Below are 17,561 nucleotides of genomic sequence, written 5' to 3'. Positions count from 1 at the left end.
ATGCGCATGAAAGGGCCCCCGGCACACACTCCAAGCCCAGGGTCTTTACTTCCGGCTGTGCAGGCAAAGCTGAGCCTGCGGGGCCACCGCCAGCATGGAGGGGCCCAGGGCACGACACACGTCTCTGGGCACTGGCAACGCGTGCTGGAGAGTCGGCAGAGCCGCAGCGCCGCCCACAGCCCAGGACACCTGGACGGGCTGGGCTCCAGCTGGGCTGAAGGCCGTGCGACCCCCTCAGAGCACCGCCTGCCGCCAGATGGGTCGCAGGAGGCACTGCTGAGCCCCTGACCCTGGGGGTCTCTGTCTCTCCAGGCAACACTTGGGGCTCAGGTTTCCATGTGCCCTCAGGTCAGCGGGCCCCGCGGAGGGCGTCCTCACAGAATGGGGCTCCTGCTTGGTGCCCACCCAGCTGGAGGGCAGGCAGGCCTCCCGGGGCCGGCCCTCGCCGGGCTACTCTGCCGGAGGGAGCTGCCCGTGCCCAGGACAAGGGCCTGCCTGGGCGCTGGACAGAGTCCGGAGGAAGAGGGAGGTGCCGGTGGAGGGGGAGTGGAGGGAGAGAAGAGAAAGGGGCTGGGGAGGGTCAGGCACATCCTCTCTGGAGCCGACTCGAGGAGGACTCACGTGGGACCTGGGACACACGGTGCTGGGCCTGGGCCTGGAGGAGGGGGTCACTGAGCTCCGGGTCAGGGTCAGGGTGGACGGACAAGAACAGGAGCGGTTAACCCTCCCCAGGGGCAAGGGGAGGCCAGTCTGTCCAGCCCTCTCCAAGTCACCCGCAGCAGGGAGGATGCTGAGGGTCCCCCGAGGCCCCCCAAATCTGGCCAGCACCCGTGCCCAGTCACAGCGCAGAGTCCCAGCCCAGTCCCAGGGATTGAAAGCAGCGTGTTCGGAGCCTGGGCTCTGAGTGCCGGGGCAGTGGGCACTCTGCAGGGCACAAAGCAGTTCTCCCTAGAAGACCGGCTGCCCCACGTCCTGCGTGTGGGCGCCAAGCAGACACGGGCCTGCGGCCCAGCCGCCCAGGGGCACGGACATGCCCAGAGAGCAGGGTCGGCACCTCCCCTAGACCAAGTTCCCCGAGCCTGAGCTGCATTCGGCGGAGGGGAACATGGCAGGGCAGGGTCTAGGCGGAGCTCCGCAGGGTCCACGGGCCCAGGAGGGCGAGGGGCGGAGCAAGGAAACTCTTCCGGGGGGCTCGGCAGGCCTGGGGGTCTGGAGGCTGCTTCCACCCTGAGCAGGGCCCTGGGGAGACGTGCCTGAGCCCTGCCCGGGGTCCCCACTGGGAGTCCAGCCGGGCAGCGGCAAGGATCCATGCTGGTGAGCCCCCAGGCGTCTGCTTTTAATGTTTCCTCACCCTCAGATGGTGTAACTGCTACGGTTGTGTTCAGAAGAAGTCTGATTGAGCGCGTGGCCCAAGCACGTGGCTGGGTCACTGCATGTGGACCAAGCGCGTGGCCGGGTCAGTGCCCCCACGTGGACCAAGCGTGTGGCCGGGCCAGGGTCCCCGCGTGGACCGGGCACGTGGGCGGGTCAGGGTCCCCGCGTGGACTGGGTGCGTGGCCGGGTCGCGGTCCCCACGTGGACCTGGCCAGTGCCCCCACGTGGACCGGGCGCATGGCCGGGTCACTGTCCCCGTGTGCACTTGGCGTCTTTGCTCATCCCTTCACGCAGCAACGCAGCCTGGGCGGCCGTCAGCTCTCAGCTCCTGTGACCTGTGCTGCAAGGAACCCAGGGAGGGCACACTCAAGAACACGCTGCTTTCAATCCCTCAGGACATTCACCCCAACGTGGGACAGCTGGGCTGGGGGCCGTTCTGCCTGCCGATTTCCACAGGAGACACACCGGGCCCAGGCCGAGGAAAACGCCAGGTGCACCCAGGTCCCTGGAGGACAGGGGCAGGCACTCAACCCAGGGGCGGCCCTGCTCCTCAGGACTCAAATCCTTCCTGAGATCAGAAACGCGGATGTTACCGCAAGCAGACAAAGAAAGACACGGCCACGAGATGCGGTGCAGTGCCGATGGCGGACAAAGGGCTGATGTCCCGGCACAAAGGCACCCACAGAGGAGCCGCCGGGGGACAATCGGCCCACAGAGATGGGCGACGGAGCCCAGGCGGCTCCAAGGGGCAGGGCCCCCGCCTGCAGCACCCTGCCTCCAGGGCCGGCTGGGCCCACGCTCGCCACCCTGCCCGCTGCCCCTGTGTTCAGGCAGAAAAGCTGGAGCTCCATAGAAAATGACGAGAGCTCAGCAGACACCCCCCACCAGCCACCAGGGACCCCTCCCAGCGGGATTTGGGGGCAACCTGGTGGAGAACAAGCTGGGGCACCAGGACGCTAAGTCAGGGGGCGCTGCCCACTAGCAGGGGGCTGTCTCCCAAGGCACCCGCCCCACACCCGAGCCCGGCACCCTGTCCGCCTGCCTGACTGGTCTCCTAGGGTGCAGAACCGTCCCAGCACCCTCATTACACTCCCTCTGCTGCAGTCAAACACATATGATGTGCAATCGGCCAGCCTAACCATGTCCAGGGGCACAAGCCAGCGGCACGCAGCACGCTCCCGGTGCTAAGCAATCATCGCCTCTAATTCCAGGACCGCTTCACTACACCAGTCCAGGGTCGCTGCCCATCCCCACCACCCTGACCGCACAGTGGCGGCAGGTCTCTCCTGGTGGCCGTGCCTGGTCTGATGCTCTGTACAAGGGATCACACACGTGGCCTTGGGGGCCAGCTCCTCTGCCGGGCAGCGTGCCCTGCGTTCACCCACCCGGCAGGTGTCAGGACTACACTTGGCAGTCTGGGCAGTCGCCACAAACACGTGTGTACAAGCGTGGCTCCAGCCCAGTTCCTCCTCTCAAAGAGGGATCTGCTGACCACATGGGGACGCTGCATCAGGCCTTTTTATTTTTCAGCTTTTGGCTGCGCTGGGTCTTCACTGCAGTGTGTGCACTCCGCAGTTGCAGAGGGCAGGCTGAGTTGTCCTGTGGCATTCTGCTGTTCAGTCACTCACTCGGGTCTGACTTGTGACCCCATGGACTGCAGCACACCAGGCTTCCTTGTCCTTCATCATCTCCCAGAGTTTCCTCAAACCCATGTCCATTAAGTCGGTGATGCCATCCAACCATCTCATCCTCTGTTGCCCCCTTCTCCTCCTGCCTTCAATCTTTCCCACCATCAGGGTTTTTTACAATGAGTCAGCTCTTTGCATCAGGTGGCCAAAGTATTAGAGCTTAACCATCAGTCCTTCCGATGAACATTCAGGGTTCATTTCCTCTAGGATGGACTGGTTTGATCCTGCTGTCCACGAGACACTCAGGAGTCTTCTCACGCCCCATGGCCTGTAGGACTTTAGTTCTCTGAACAGGGATCAAACCTGTGACTTGTGCCCTGGAAGGTGGATTCTTCGCCACTGGCCCCTGCACTCAGCCTCTGAAAGGCTGCCCCACCGTGTCACGCCAGCAGCGCTCGGCTTTGGCGCAGGGCAGACCACACGGGTCTCCCGGGCTGGTGAGTCCAGCCCCCACAGCGTGCAGCCCACGAAGGACAAGAACAGTGCTTCCTAGGCTTCCAAGAAATGCTGGTGCCAGGCTGGCCTCCCAGGAGGACTCGGCCTCTCCCGCTTCCTCCAGGCACCCAGAACACAGCCATCAAACCGCGGCCACCTGGGGGGCTACCTCTGTGGCCCCAAATGGACTGATTCTGCGTAGGTGGGAGGGAAAACTAGGCGGCCTTTTGTCCCCAGGGGCTGAGCCTCTCTGTGTGGTTGCTGTCCGCCCCAGTGGGGGCTGGGGCCCTGCGGCAGCTGGCAACCCCAGGCCCGGCCTGAGTCCCAGGGACTGGCCAGCCTGGGGGCAGGACAGGGTAGGGCGGGGCAGGCCCACAGGCAGCACCCTGGGGACTCAGGCTGCAGGCACACACAGCTCTGAGGCAGCGTGGGTGCCCCCAGGCACTCGCTTTCAGGACAGTCTGGGGCGGGGCCGGGCTGGGAGGCTCAGGCAGTCCCGGCTCCCTCCGCACCCGAGCGCCGGTCGCCTGCTCCAGCCGGCCCAGCTCAGCAGTCTCTGGTGTCCAGGCCTGAGGATGCGGCTGCTTCCTGCTAATCAGGAGAGAAGGTCAGAGGTGCCTTCTCCACTTCCCTGCTGGCCGCCGTGGGGCTGGGATGGCCCTGCAGGAAGTGAAGGGCAGGCGGGCGCCCTGGCACCAAGGCCGGGGCCCTGGCAGGGGCCACCGTGAGCTCCACTTCCTGCCACAGCACAGGCTGCCCCCACAGGGGCTGGGACACCAGGCGGTGGGCGTAAAGTCAGAGGAGCCCCGCACAGGAGGAGCCGGCCATGGCGGGATGGCCCAGACAGGCATGGCTGCCGCGCAGAGGCCACATGGGCCCAGCCGCCCAGAGAGAGCACCCATGTCCACAGCAGGGAGGCACCCGAGCGGCTGGGCAGACACCAGAGCGACGTCTCAGCACGGGGCCTGCGCCCAGCGAGCAACAAGGCCATCGGGACCCCTCCTGGGGCCGTGATGACCAGAGGCCCCGGGCGTGGGGGCCTCCCCCACCCACCGCCTGAGGGGACCCCACGCCGTCCCGGGCCTGAGGGCAGAGGGGCCTGTTAGGAAGAGCCCGCGCCCAGCGCGTCCCTGCAGGCGGGCGGCGTTACTTCGCGGGACAGCACAATCAGCAAGGGACGTGGGGCGCGGGGCGGCCGGGCGCCTCAGGCACCTCAGGGCCGGAGCAGCAGCGCAGGCGGCCCCCCTCCAGGCACGAAGCCGCACCAGGCGACTCACGTGGGGACGGCGAGCCCAGCGGGCCGGGAGCGCTGCCTGCACGGGCTGAGGCCCACGGCCGCCTCCAGCCTCCTGCTCGGACCCTGTCAGTCCAGTACCGGGCCGGACGTCCCCCGGGCGGTGAGGGCAGGCGGCATCCCAGCCCCTTCAGCGCCCGGCTTCCCCAGGGCTCAGAGCGACGGCCCTGGGCTTCCCCGCTGTCCAGGCTCGTCCCAGGCCACCCAGCGAGTAGCCACAGCCGGCTGTGGGGGCCCCGAGTCCAGGCAGCACGTCCTCGGAGACAGGCTCCGCCCCCACGAGGATTGCCGCGCGTGTAGACAAGCAGCCACCAGGGGCGCCGCCTCAGGGTTCCCCGCCCCCCACCCCGCCTCAGGCCCCGCCCCAGGCCCCGCCCCGCCGCCTCAGGCCCCGCCCCAGGCCCTGCCCCCCGCCTCAGGCCCCGCCCCAGGCCCCGCCCCGCCGCCTCAGGCCCTGCCCCCCGCCTCAGGCCCCGCCCCCGCCGCCTCAGGCCCCGCCCCCCACCTCAGGGCAGCCCGCCCCTCACCCCCCACATCAGGCCGGCTCCCAGGAGGGGAGACCTTGCCCTGCTGGCTGTGGGGCGTGGCTGTCTGGAGTGGTCAGGGGGCTCCAGGTCAGATGAGAAGGGGTCTGGGAGCCAGAGGGCAGGGTGGGGGCCCAGGCCTCTCTAACGTCTCACAGCAGCTGGTCCTCACACCCGACAGGCAGGGGTCCAGACTGGGGGCACACCCAGCCCCTCCCAGCACACACGGCTGCGGGCCCCTGCCCAGCAGCTCCAGGTGCCGCCAGGACAGTGGGGCCCAGCGGGGCTGCAGACTCTGGTTCCCCCCAAATCCACGTGACGCTTCATGACGCTGTCAGGAGGAGGGACTTCTGAGGATGATGACGGCGGAGGGTGGGGCCCTGGTGAAGGGGGTCAGCGCCCTTGTAGACGAACCGCAGGGGGCTCCCTCGAGCCCCCCCTGTGAGGACACAACAGAGAGACACATTGAACCAACCTGCGGGCGCCGTGGCCTCGGGCCTCCAGCCCCAGAGCCTGAGAACTAGGGGCCTGGGGTCCAAGCCCCAGAGCCTGAGAACTAGGGGCCTGGGGTCCAAGCCCCAGAGCCTGAGAACTAGGGGCCTGGGGTCCAAGCCCCAGAGCCTGAGAACTAGGAGCCTGGGGTCCAAGCCCCAGAGCCTGAGAACTAGGGGCCTGGGGTCCAAGCCCCAGAGCCTGAGAACTAGGAGCCTGGGGTCCAAGCCGCACGTTGGGATGCTTCGCTGAGCTGATGGTGGACACGGGGCATGAGCCTCCTGGGAGGACTTCCCCTCAGCCCCAAGCAGACAGGTGTGCCCAGGACTGAACTCACTCAGGAGTCATGGCCCCAGCTTGGTGGGGGCGGGGGCGGGGGGTGCCACAGGGCTGTGGTCCAGCAGGACGCTGAGCCTGGAACCCACGCCCAGGGCTCCTCTACCCACACCTCCTCCCGCCTGTGCCCCAAGGCTCCTGCTGAGACACCTCCCCCAGGGCATCCATTCAGGGGCACCCCTGGGCACTGGGGGTGCCCACCTGGCCCTCACAGTCAGGGCCGGACTGGACACCGTGGGGCGTGGCCCTGTCCAGGAAGGGGACTGGAGGCAGGGAAGGAAGCAGGGCGTCCAAGTGGCCCTCAGACAAGAGTTCCTCCGACAGGAGCTAGGCAGACACCAGGTCCCAAGGAGGAGGAAGCTACACCGTGACAGCAACTCCCAACAGCCAGACTCAGGAAAGGCACTTCCCAGCAACCAGAGCGCACACACCACCCGCGGGGGAGCCCCTGGCAGGCGGCTTATCACAAACAGGTCAGAGCAGCCAGCAGCTGCGGACAGAGCCCCAGGGTCCTCCGTCCCCGGGCCGGGGCCAGAGCAGAGTCACCTGGGCGGGGGAGGTGGGGTTGGCGTGTGGAGGCCAATCCCTTGTGAGGGGGGTTCTGGGACCAGGGTGTGGGGGCAGGGTTCCACACTGTAAGGTCCTCACTTGTTCGGGAGGGACCAGCGGGAGAGGAGGGGCGCTGTGGGACCCGCCCAGCGGCCAACGGTAAGTCAGAGGCAGGCAGGGGTGACCTGTCCCCGCCATGACCTGAGCTGGAGCGACTCCTACGTGGTGAGCCCAGGGCCCTGCAGATGCCCACGAGCGCCCCGCACCGCCCGGCCCCAGGAGGCGCCACGCCTGCACCTCTGCTCAGAACCCGCCCTGGACCCGTTGTCAGCCCGTGTGCCCTCCTCAGGCCCCTCCTGGAGCTCCCACTCACCCGGACTCGGCCCGAGACGCCTGGAATGACCGTCACAGTCGCCCCGAAGCCGGCACGACCCTGCGGCTGTGGTGACCCCAGCACGGCCCCGCAGGCGCGGCACCCCTAACCCCGTCACTCACCAACAGACTCCTGAAGCCTTCTGTGACACCCCCGCCCCAGGCAGGCCTCGGCCGGCAGTAGTGGGCCCAGATGCCCTCCTGCCGGACCCTCGGCCTTTCCCGAGCCCCACCTCTGGGAAGCCTCCGGTGGGCTCATTGGGAGTGGAGCCCCCACCAGCTGCCAGATGAGCCCACCCCACCCTCACTCCTCTGGGGGCCGGCTGGTGCACGCTCCGGCACCACGTGGACAACCACAGCATTTGTAAACGCGCTCCACACACAGCTCGTCTCCCACCAGAGCCGGGCCAGCGGGAGGGCACACCGTTCAGGGTGGTGACTGTGGTTCTCCACTAACCCGCCAAAGCGTGACAGCCCTTAACTCATGTCGCAACCAGACGGGGAAGAACGTCTGGAGCCCAAGTTGAGGCCCTGGAATGCAAACTGTGACGGAAAAGCGCTTCCCATGCCTCTCCACGCAAAGGCAGAAAGGTCCAGACTGGTCACCGCCCAACAGAAGACGGCACCATCGCCTCGAGGGCAGCTGCAGGGCTGGGCAGCAAGGCTCCGGGAAGGGACGGGGCCCAAGAAGCCAGCTGCTGTGGGTCCACAGCTCCTCACCAAGGGCCTCCCCATGGGGGCGTCACCATGTCCGGATGGGGACATGTGCCCCATGGACAACGCAGGAGGGGACAAAGGAGCCCAGTGCCAACAGGAGGCAGCACGCGGCCTGTTCAGGTGGCTCGGGGCAGAGGCAGCCGGAACCCAGGCCACCGGAGGTCAAGGCCACATCTGGGCAAAGGGCGGTGCCCCCGAGGGGCCGCCCGCCTACAGCGCTCTGCCTTCGGAGGCGGCGACGCCCAAGCCCACACGGCCCTGCTCAGGCCTCATGCACACACAGGGCGCCCGTGCTGGGGGGGGGGGGTCACCCCGCGGATGCTGGGAACAGAACCGGGATGAGACCGGACATGTTCGGCTGCTCGGCTGAGAGAGACCGGCACGTCTGCCCAAGCAGAAGAGGCCAGGCCAGGCTCCTCACAAGGCTCCCGGGAGCCCCACCCTGTGCCGGCCACTGGGGCCCTCGCTGCTGGAGATGCTGGAGACCGGAGCCCCTCCTGTAGCCCTCGCCTGTCCCAGTCCCCGCGCCACCTCCCCACGCCCCGCAAGTGGGACAGAGGCACAGGCCACCAGGCGCGCCCCTCCCGAGAACGGTGCTGGGCGGCCCCGCAGCAGGGGGGCATCGTGGCCTGGCCGGGGAGAGGACGGAAGGCGGGTGGGGCAGCGGGGACCAGCCACCTGCCGCGGGCCCGACAGGAAGAAGGGCAGACACGCCCAGCGCAGTGTCCCCATCACCGTGCAGTTCCAGCTGCCGCCATGACCCAAGCCAGCCTGACCATCCAGGAGACCCTGGACCGCGGCCTTGACCTCCAAGGGGGAGAAAGACCAGGCCAGCAGAGTGGCTGCTGCGTGCCCACCGCACTGAGGGGCTCCTGGAGGACACACACCTCTCACCCGTGGGCACAGCAGTGGGCGGGGGCATGTGGAGTACACAGCGCTTCACTAGAAACCCTGTTCCGCGGGCAGGGAGGTCCTCGCGATGCGTCCCGGCCCTCCTCAAAGCACCCGGGCCAAGGCCACGTCCAAGATGCCCCCCCGGGGCAGAATGGGACTCAGCTTCCAAAGACGCCTGCGCTATTCTGGGGCCGCTCTCAGCCACTGTCGCGCACCAGGCACAGGCGCTGGGAGGAGTCGGAGGCTCACGCACTCACCGCCCTTCGTATCCTGGAGCCCAAAATACCCAGCACCGGCAGGAACAACTGCGAGCCAATTCCCACCGAGGCCGGAAGCCCAGGGGCTGGACTGGAATGTCTGACAGGCCCAGGCCGTGCCCGCAGGGGCCACGCCGGGCAGGTAGGGTCTGCAGGGCAGCGGTGCCAGGACATGGCCTCAGAGGGTCCCATCCCACCGCCCACCTGCCCGAGCACCCCTACCTCAGTGGTCACGGGTCACTCTGGCCACAGCAAGTGACGCTCAGGCTCCTGAGGGATCCCCAAGACCCGATCCGGAGCCTCCACGTGCAAAGACCCCAATTCTCCAGACTGCTCTCTGGGGCAGTCCCCTGGCCCCATCCACCCACACCGAGGTCCCCTCACCCACCTCCTGGGGCGGGGCGCTGGGGGGAGGGGGAGCCGGGGTTGGTGCCCGGATCCTGGGAAGATAGGAAGGGTGGTGTGCCCATGAGCGGGGTCCATGCAGCTGACTGCCCGTCATGGAGCATCACAGGAGACGCCATCTGCCCCAAGCACCTGCCTCCTTCCACACTCACCCTCGAAGGCAGCACATCACGGCACTGAGCCCACTTTGCTACCTGCTGGGGGAGCAGCCCACCGCCCAGGTGTGCCCCCGGGCCTGGCGCTGCCATCGTGGGGGCAGGAAAGGTGGTGACTGCAGCAAGGGGCCAGGCCTGCCCCGAGACCCTGGTCCGCAGGCCTAGACGGCCGAGGTCAGACGCCCCAGCCCCTCTCTCAGTGCGCCTCTCACCTCGAGAGCCCCAAAAGCCCAGCCCACTCTCAACCCCGACCCGCCCTCCCCGCCCCACCCACATCCAATCCCCCTCAGCCTCCAGCTAAACCCATGCCCGCCAAACAGCTCCACGGCCTCCCCGGAGCTCAACACGGCCTGGTGCTCAGCCACGGGCACCTGCCCAGCGCCGCTCCATCACGGCTCTGCCCGCGGCCAGGACGGCCCATCCCACCCACTCGCAGGCCCTCCTGCAGGCTGGGGTGCGGTTTGGCACGGACGCATTTCCTCAGGGAGGAGGGCTGAGGACTGGCCGCTGAAACAGGGAGGAGCAGAGCCTGCCCGGCGGCCAGTCTGTGATGCCACAGGAAAGGGCAACCGCATGTCCAGCAGGTCCAGAGGCAAGGAAAGAGCCAGGAAGAGGAGAGTGCCTGAGGACTTCCCGGGGCTTGTGAGAACCACCCGCCCAGAGCCCAGAGCCCAGTGACCCCAACTCAGGCACACAAGAGAAATGCCCCCCTGGACACCACAGAGGTGACCGCAGAGCCACCGGGGAGAAAGGACAGACCTTCGAGCCAGTCACACCCGACTGACACTGACCTCACAAGAGCCGAACTGAGAGCCACGTTGGGGAGACGCTGCCCGGGACCCCACAACCGGCAGGACACCCTCTGGGACAACGGTAAACATCTCAGATGCACTGAAAGAACGATGAGTTATCTGCAGATCCTCACTAAAGAAAATCCTAAAGATGCATTTTCAGACTGAGGAGGAGGAAAAATGGAGATTCCCTGGTAAAGAATTAGCCTATAATGCAGGAGACCCCAGTTCTATTCCTGGGTTGGGAAGATCCACTGGAGAAGGGAAAGGCTACCCACTCCAATATTCTGGCCTGGAGAATCCCATGGACTGTACAGTTCATGAGGTTGCAAAGAGTCAGACACGACTGAGCGACTTTCACTTCACACTTCTGAGATGCAAAAAGAATTTAAAAAGTGGTGAGTTTTGAGATTAATCAAGTATTAACAACAGAAAGTAATAACAATAATCTCATATGGGCTTAAAAAGCATGTTAAAATACTCTAAACAAAAGCACATAAACATGAAAGTGACGCGTCAGAATAATGTGGTCTAAGGTCCCTCTGTTGTTCAGGAAAAGAATTTACAGTTAGCTCTGACATGCAACAGCAAGCATGCAATTTACATGGTAACCACGAAAGAAACAGAAATAGTGACAAGTTTTAAACTAATATGGTAACCACGAAAGAAAGAGAAATAGTGACAAGTTTCAAAATAATAAGAAATGGAATAAGAAAAAAAAACCAATGCGTGATAAGGTACAACGAAAAAGAGAAACTTAGGGAAAAAAAAGGATAATAAGGACAAAAATAAAGTGGTAGACATGAACCCAACTATCAGAAATTTAGACAAATAACAATGGACTGAATGTCCTGGTTAAAAAATAAAGACTGTCAGATTAAATGAAAATGAAATCTGCTGCTGCTGCTGCTGCTGCTAAGTCGCTTCAGTCGTGTCCGACTCTGCGCGACCCCATAGATGGCAGCCCACCAGGCTCCCCCATCCCTGGGATTCTCCAGGCAAGAACACTGGAGTGGGTTGCCATTTCCTTCTCCATGCATGAAAGTAAAAAGTGAAAGTGAAGTCGCTCAGTTGTGTGCCAAATAAAAAACACACAGCCAGCGTTTTGAGGACACAGGAAAGTTTAAAGAAAAAAGGTAGGAAAAGATATAGCAGGCAAATATATCCAACAGACAGCTGAGGAAAAGCTCCGCTGGGTGCAGAGTCAGCCCCTAGCACTCAGGGCCTGTGACTCCGCAGGGGTGTGACCTGAGGACAGAGCTCCAGGTAAACAGCCAAACCCTCCAGGCTCGGAGACTCTTACGTGCTTGCCAAGTAGACAGGAAAGGTAACAAGCCTGAAGACGCTATAAGCCAAGCATGATCCAAAGGGACAGGTATCAAACACGGTACCATCAAGTGCCAAACACACAGCCCTTTTCAGGACAAGCAGAACACACATGAACACTGGCTTCAAACAGAGCCCCAGAGCAAGTCCTAAAACATCCTAAGGGCCCAGTGTCATACTGACCACCCTCTGCGACCACAATGCAACTCATTTAGAAACAATGAAAAAAGAAGAAATGAATTCAACAATGGAAAAATAACTAACAGAAAAACGTTTGGATGTGAAGAAACTTTGAAATATCCCACCATGCTAAAGAAAGGAAAATGGAAATTTTTAAAAAAGATTTTAAACTCAACAACTCTACGCATAAAAGCTTGTAAAATGCAGCCAAAACATTACTTATTTCGCAGGTTTAAAATCTTACAAGAGGGACTTCCCTGGTTATCTGGTTAAGAATCCACCTACCAATGCAGGGGACACAGGTCTGATCTCTGGTCTGGGAAGATGTCACATGCTGTGGGGCAACTAAGCCTGAGCACCTCAGCTACTGAGCCCGTGCTTGGCACCAGGAGAGGCCACTGCAGAGAGGAGCCCACGCGCCGCGGTGCAGAGGAGCCCCGCACACCCCAACTAGGGAAACCGGCACGGCAACGAGGGCCCAGCGCAGCCAAAGGCAAATAAATTCACGAGCAATTAAAAAACCAAACACGCAAGGAAAGGAGGAAAAAGAAGGAGCTATGTATGTATCTTAAGAGATCAAAACACGTACACGTAACAAAAATAAAGAGCATAGACGGAAAGGAAGGTGTGAATATTCATTTAAAAAAAACCGATGAACCCTTGGTGAGATAGATCAGCGTGTGGATGCCCACTCACACGGTCAACTGAAGGAACCAGAAGGGGACAGCTCTACAGGTCCCGCAGGTATTTTTTAGAAAAAGAATATTAAGAACAACTTTTTGTCAATAAACTTGAAAATCAAAAGAAAATGGACAAATTCACAGAAAAATGTATTTCTAAAGCTAACTGAAAGGCAGGGAATCATTAAAGTAGTCGAGTCAGCAGTTACCCCTGCCCCAGAGCAACCTGGAGTCAGGTCCCCTGACCAGCGATTTCACCATCGCCTGGACGTTCAGGGAACAAACAGCTCCCGCTTCACACAGAGGCGCGGTGGGGCAGCTCACTCTGCAGGTATCTCCGCATCAGAACCAGATAAGGGCAGCAGATGAGCAGATTACAGACCCCAGACAGAGACGCGAAGGCCTGAGCAAAGTCTGATCCCATCTACCTACCTGCGGGAAGGGGACCAGGGCACCTCCAGGCCGGCACGCTGCTATGTTTCCAAGAGGGAGAGGAAAGTTTAATGCTGGAAGAGCCACATCGGCAGGGAAAGGAGCAGGACAACATCCGGCTCTCAGAGCTTGATCACACCCAGCACCCGCGCACTACAAGCGCCCGGCAAGCCCCCGCGGAGAAACCCCAGCACAGCCTCCAAAGTGGCTGGAGTTGAAATGATGGGGGAACACAGGATCTGCACAGAACGCCTGGTGGGCGACGCTGGGGTGCGTGGCCCACAGGGCGGCCACGGCCCGGGCAACCAGCACTCGCCCTGCCGCGGGCTGCAGCGGACCCAGCACACGGACGCCAAAGCTCACGCTCCAGCTGCAGCCCCTTCTGAAGGGTGAGCCAGGCAGAAGGCGCCACAGGAGGGTGCACGGGAACCTGCGGGTTCAGGAAACTCGCAGAGAGATGTCTGACCCTGTAACGTCAATTCACAAACCTCAACAGGACGGAAAATCAGGGGGCAAGTGCAAGGGTTCAAAGTGCCCCAGACCCCACTGAAGCGGGTCGACCGGGGTGGGGGGGTGCGGCAGGAGGCTGCTCAGGGGATCCCCGCAGGGGGCGGGAACAGCGGGACGCCAGGACTGGGGGTCACTGAAGGGGGTGCGGTCTGTTCCCTCAAGGAAATCCAGGAAACCGAACCTGCCTCTGTCAGAGCCCCGCAGGCCTGGCACCAGCTCCCAGGGAGAACAGAGAGCTCTCCCGACAGCCCCGGGGAGGACAGACCACAGGACAAGACCAAGGTCAACACCAGGTGCACCTTGGGTGGCATCACAGCCTTGCAGAGGAGAGGGTGGTTTCAGCACAGCGCTGGAAAGGAATTACTGGCCCTTACAAACCCACTGAGGCTCAGGTCAGGGGATAAAACAAGAGTAAAAAACTGGCAAGAGAGATGAACAAGAATTTCGCTGACGGGGAAGTACAAGTGGCCTACATCGGTAATCAGAGAAATTCAAATTAAAACCACAATACCATTTCACACCCACCAGATTGGCAGTGATTAAAAGTCAGGCAGTGTTGGCAAGAGTGCAGAGCAGTGGGGACGCCAGTGGGGGTGAGCTGGCACAGCCGCTTCGGGAAGCCTCCTGGTAGTAACACTGAGCACACGCCCCCCTAAAACGCTACTGCCAGTGCAAGAAGGCCCGGGGTGGCTTCGTCACTAGTCCAAACCGGGGGCCGGCCACAGTGCCCAGACAGAGCAAAGACACACCGCTGCCTCACGGGGCCCAGCGGGCACCCACACCGGCAGCTCCAGCGGTCAGAGCCGGGAGCGTGCGCCGAGCACACGGACAGAGCGGTGCCTCTGCACCCAGTCTCCAAACAGGCAGGGGGGGACAGCCTGCGCAGGGAGCAGCGGGGCCAGCAGCACCGTGGGGAGGGCCGCCCTGGGACAGGCTGGGGTGCTCTGTGCCTGCCCACCCCATGGCTGCTGGGCCCCAGGCCCACAGAACAACCTGCCTGCCCTGCTCCCCACCCCACCCCGGGCAAAGCTGTGGAACCCCAAGCCGGGGCGCTGCCTAGCTCCCGCCCCTTCCCGCACACACACAGCAGGGTGGGCGTTCTAGACCAGCTCCACGCCCCGGACCCCAACCGCCTTCCCCACCTCCCTCTGGGTAAGACCTCAGTGGTCTTTTCAGAGCCCCAGGAGTCTGCTGAAAGGTGCAGAAAAGGCAGGCTGCACTCCTAGCTCTGGGGGGAGGGAGGGTGTATGTACTCGCCAGGAGCAGGGCATCTGTGCCCCCAGGGAGGGCAAGAGGTCGTGGGGGGGGGGTGGTTTTGCTGACGATGACGGGGTAGCAGAGAGAAGGAGCACGGTGGGGGGGGGGGGGGGTCCAGCATGACCCAACACTGGGCCCAATGCCAAGATGGGAGAGAGAAGGGCGGAGACCAGGCCTGGGCAGGTGAGACCTCCCAGAGCGGAGGCAAGCAGGCAGACATCCTGAGAACACCCCACCCTCCCAGAGGCCCACAGAGGGAGCACCCAGCCTTCCACTGGGCACAGCCACACCCGGAGCTGCGGGCCCCACGCTTGGGAGGGCACGCTGGCACCTCTGCGTGCCCAGCACCTGCCCTGCACACCTGTTGACAGCGCGGCGGCAGAGCCCCCTCCGCACACACGGCCACGTCCTCTGGTCCCACTCGGAGGGCTCCCCAGGGAGAGCTCTTCCTGGCTGCCCGCCCGCAGCCCTCATGGCCTGGTGTCCACTGCAGAACCAGGCCCCGGCATGATTCTTGTCTCTCTTTGCCCTCAGCCTGGGAGCTTCCTCAGGAAGGACCACTGATTGGGAAAAAGCCCACAGAGCTTCCAGCTGGCAGGAGAAGCAGGGGCTGGCCACAGCCCTGCCCCATGGGTGAGCCGCGTCCAGCTGTACGGCTGGGGACCGGGAGCTACACCAAGTGAAGGGGGCAGCGTCTCTGGCGATTGCATGATGCAAGGAGCAGTGTTTATGTCCAGGGAAGTCCCCAAATTACAAAGCACAGTGCAAACGGAGAAAGGGCGGACACTCCTGCCAGCAGGACAGAGGAGTAGGGTCAGACCCTCAGAAGGGTGAAGGATGAAGCAGTACAGCTCTGTTCCCAGATATGTGTCCTCTGGACACTGCGTGCCCCGAGAGTGACTCCCAGGCCACCCAGGCGTGACAGTGTGGTCGGACGCAAAAGGAAATCTATGGTACCCGTTGGAGAGAAGAGACACCACACCCTAAGTCAACTCCACCGGCACCGCACCGGTAGGCAGGTGCAAGGATGCCGGACGGGCACGAGCCAGGTGAGCGCCCGCGAGAGTCCCGCGGATCGCGGGGCCTGTGAGAGCCGGCGCCGCTTCCTCGGCTGCACTGGACCAAGACCTCAGGGACCATCCACGAGTCTGGGCTCGCGCGCTGAGAAGGCGCGCACCCGACGTGGGGCGCCAAGGCCACGGCCGGGGGTGGGGATCCCGGAGCGGACCGCCCCCGGGGCAGGCCCCCAGTGGGGGTCCCGGGGTGGTCGGTCTCAAGCGGGGACCCCAGGGTGGACGGTCCCGGTGCACGGCCCGGGGCGGGGGGGGGCCCGGTGTGCAGGTCCCGGGAGGCCGGGCGGGGGTGCAGGCCCGGGAGGGGACCCGGGCGCGAGGTCCCCGGGGGCCGGTCCCCGGAGCCGGCAGGTGCGCGCGGGAACAAAGCGGCGGGCGGGCGGCGTACCTGGGCACGCAGCTGGGGCTGGAGCCATCCACCTCCCAGGTGGCGAACAGGTTCATGGGCACCGGCGTGTTGAGCGCGGCGGGCGCGCCGGCCAGGCCCAAGCGGCCCCGCTCGGCCATGGCGCCGGCCCCCGCCGCTCACTCGGCGGCCTGGGCTGCGGCCGGGCCGCGGACGCGCGGCGGGCGGGCGGGCGGGCCGGGCGCGCGGAGGGCGGCGGCGCGGTCACATGGCTGCCGGGCGGCGGGGCCGGCCGGGCGGGCGACGGACAGGCCCGCGGGCGGCGACCAGGCTGCGGCCGCCCCGCCCCGCCCCGCCCGCGCGCGCGCCCGCCGCGCGCGCCCGCCCCCAGCCGCGCCGCCGTCGCCCATTGGCTGGGCGGGCGCGCGCTCGCCGACTCGTGCCCAATCATGTCGCGCGGAGGGCTCACCGGAAGTGAGGTTCGCGCGCCCCCTCCCGCCGGCTACCCAGGAGGCGCCCCCGCCCGCGGCCTTCGGGAGCGCGCCCCCGCGCCTGCGCACAGGCCCCGCCCAGAGCGCCGCGCCCCGCCCCCCAGGAGCCGCCGGGAGGGGCCGGAGAGACTCCAGGGTCCGCCAGCGACCCTGAGCCCCGCAGCCACCGCCCCGGCCTCCGCGAGTCCCCGACCCCCAGTGCTACGCATCCCCGAGTCTGCCCGCTCCCACGCGATCCCCGGGTCCCCTGACGCCCCCCTTCCCCTGCCGTGCCCCGTGTCCTCGGCCCCGACTGCCTGGACCACCCTTCAGGCCCCCGCGGCCCTGGAGTCCTCCGGAGGCTCGCCCACCCCGCGAACCCGCCTTGCGCCCCCGGCGTCCCCGTGCGCCCTCCCCCCACCCCCGCCCCGACTCCCCCAGCAAAAGATCGCCTGGGCGGGACGTGGAGCAGGGGGACCGGGGTTGCGGGGCCAGCCGCATAGCCCTCCCCCACCCCGAGCTCCTGCCCGCGGGCGCACTGGGGCGCTCAGGGGCTTGGTGTGCTCCTCCACAGATCCCTTCTGGAGTGTCCTCTTTCTGCCTCAGCCTCCTTATTATCCGGCAGTGCCCTCTCTGCGGTTTTTAGGATGACACTGGAGAACAAATGTCTGGGAGCAGAGGCGGCCCTTGGTGTGGGGCTCCCAGTGAACTCGGGAACCCAGACAAGGAGGCAGTGACCAGAGCTGCCCACTGGGCCAACGGGGCAGCAGAGGTCAGGAAAGGTCCTGGAAAACAGCATCTTGTTTTGGGGGCCCAAGGAGGGGTCCCCTCCCCCCTCCTCTTGGCCCCGGTTCTGGTCAGTCACCAGATCCTGCTGCTGAGATTTAGGAAAAGCTGTTCTGGCATCTCTTCTGCTTCTTTGTAGCCACAGTAAGCACAGCTGCTTTCCTCCCTGCTCCTGTCTGTGTCTCGTTGTCTATTGAAAACAAGCCCAGCCCCAGCAA

The 17,561-nt window shown here is 64.3% G+C and overlaps 1 protein-coding gene across 3 annotated transcripts in view; it reads right to left on the bottom strand.

Moving 5' to 3' along the window:
* The window catches only part of PACS2 (phosphofurin acidic cluster sorting protein 2), a 59,128-nt gene extending 42,862 nt beyond the window's left edge, over positions 1-16,266 (bottom strand). For all 3 annotated transcript variants that reach the window (XM_061159563.1, XM_061159564.1, XM_061159565.1), the window contains exon 1: positions 16,130-16,266. In XM_061159563.1, coding sequence (XP_061015546.1) covers positions 16,130-16,248 — 119 coding nt within the window. In that variant the 5' untranslated portion in view covers positions 16,249-16,266. The remainder of the gene's footprint in view (positions 1-16,129) is intronic.
* Positions 16,267-17,561: the final 1,295 nt, after the last annotated feature.

The sequence above is a fragment of the Dama dama genome, chromosome 13 (genome assembly GCF_033118175.1).
Source record: "Dama dama isolate Ldn47 chromosome 13, ASM3311817v1, whole genome shotgun sequence".
In the NCBI taxonomy this organism is placed as follows: domain Eukaryota; kingdom Metazoa; phylum Chordata; class Mammalia; order Artiodactyla; family Cervidae; genus Dama; species Dama dama.
Note: the sequence above shows the minus strand (reverse complement) of the source record. Positions and strands in the feature narration are given on the sequence as shown.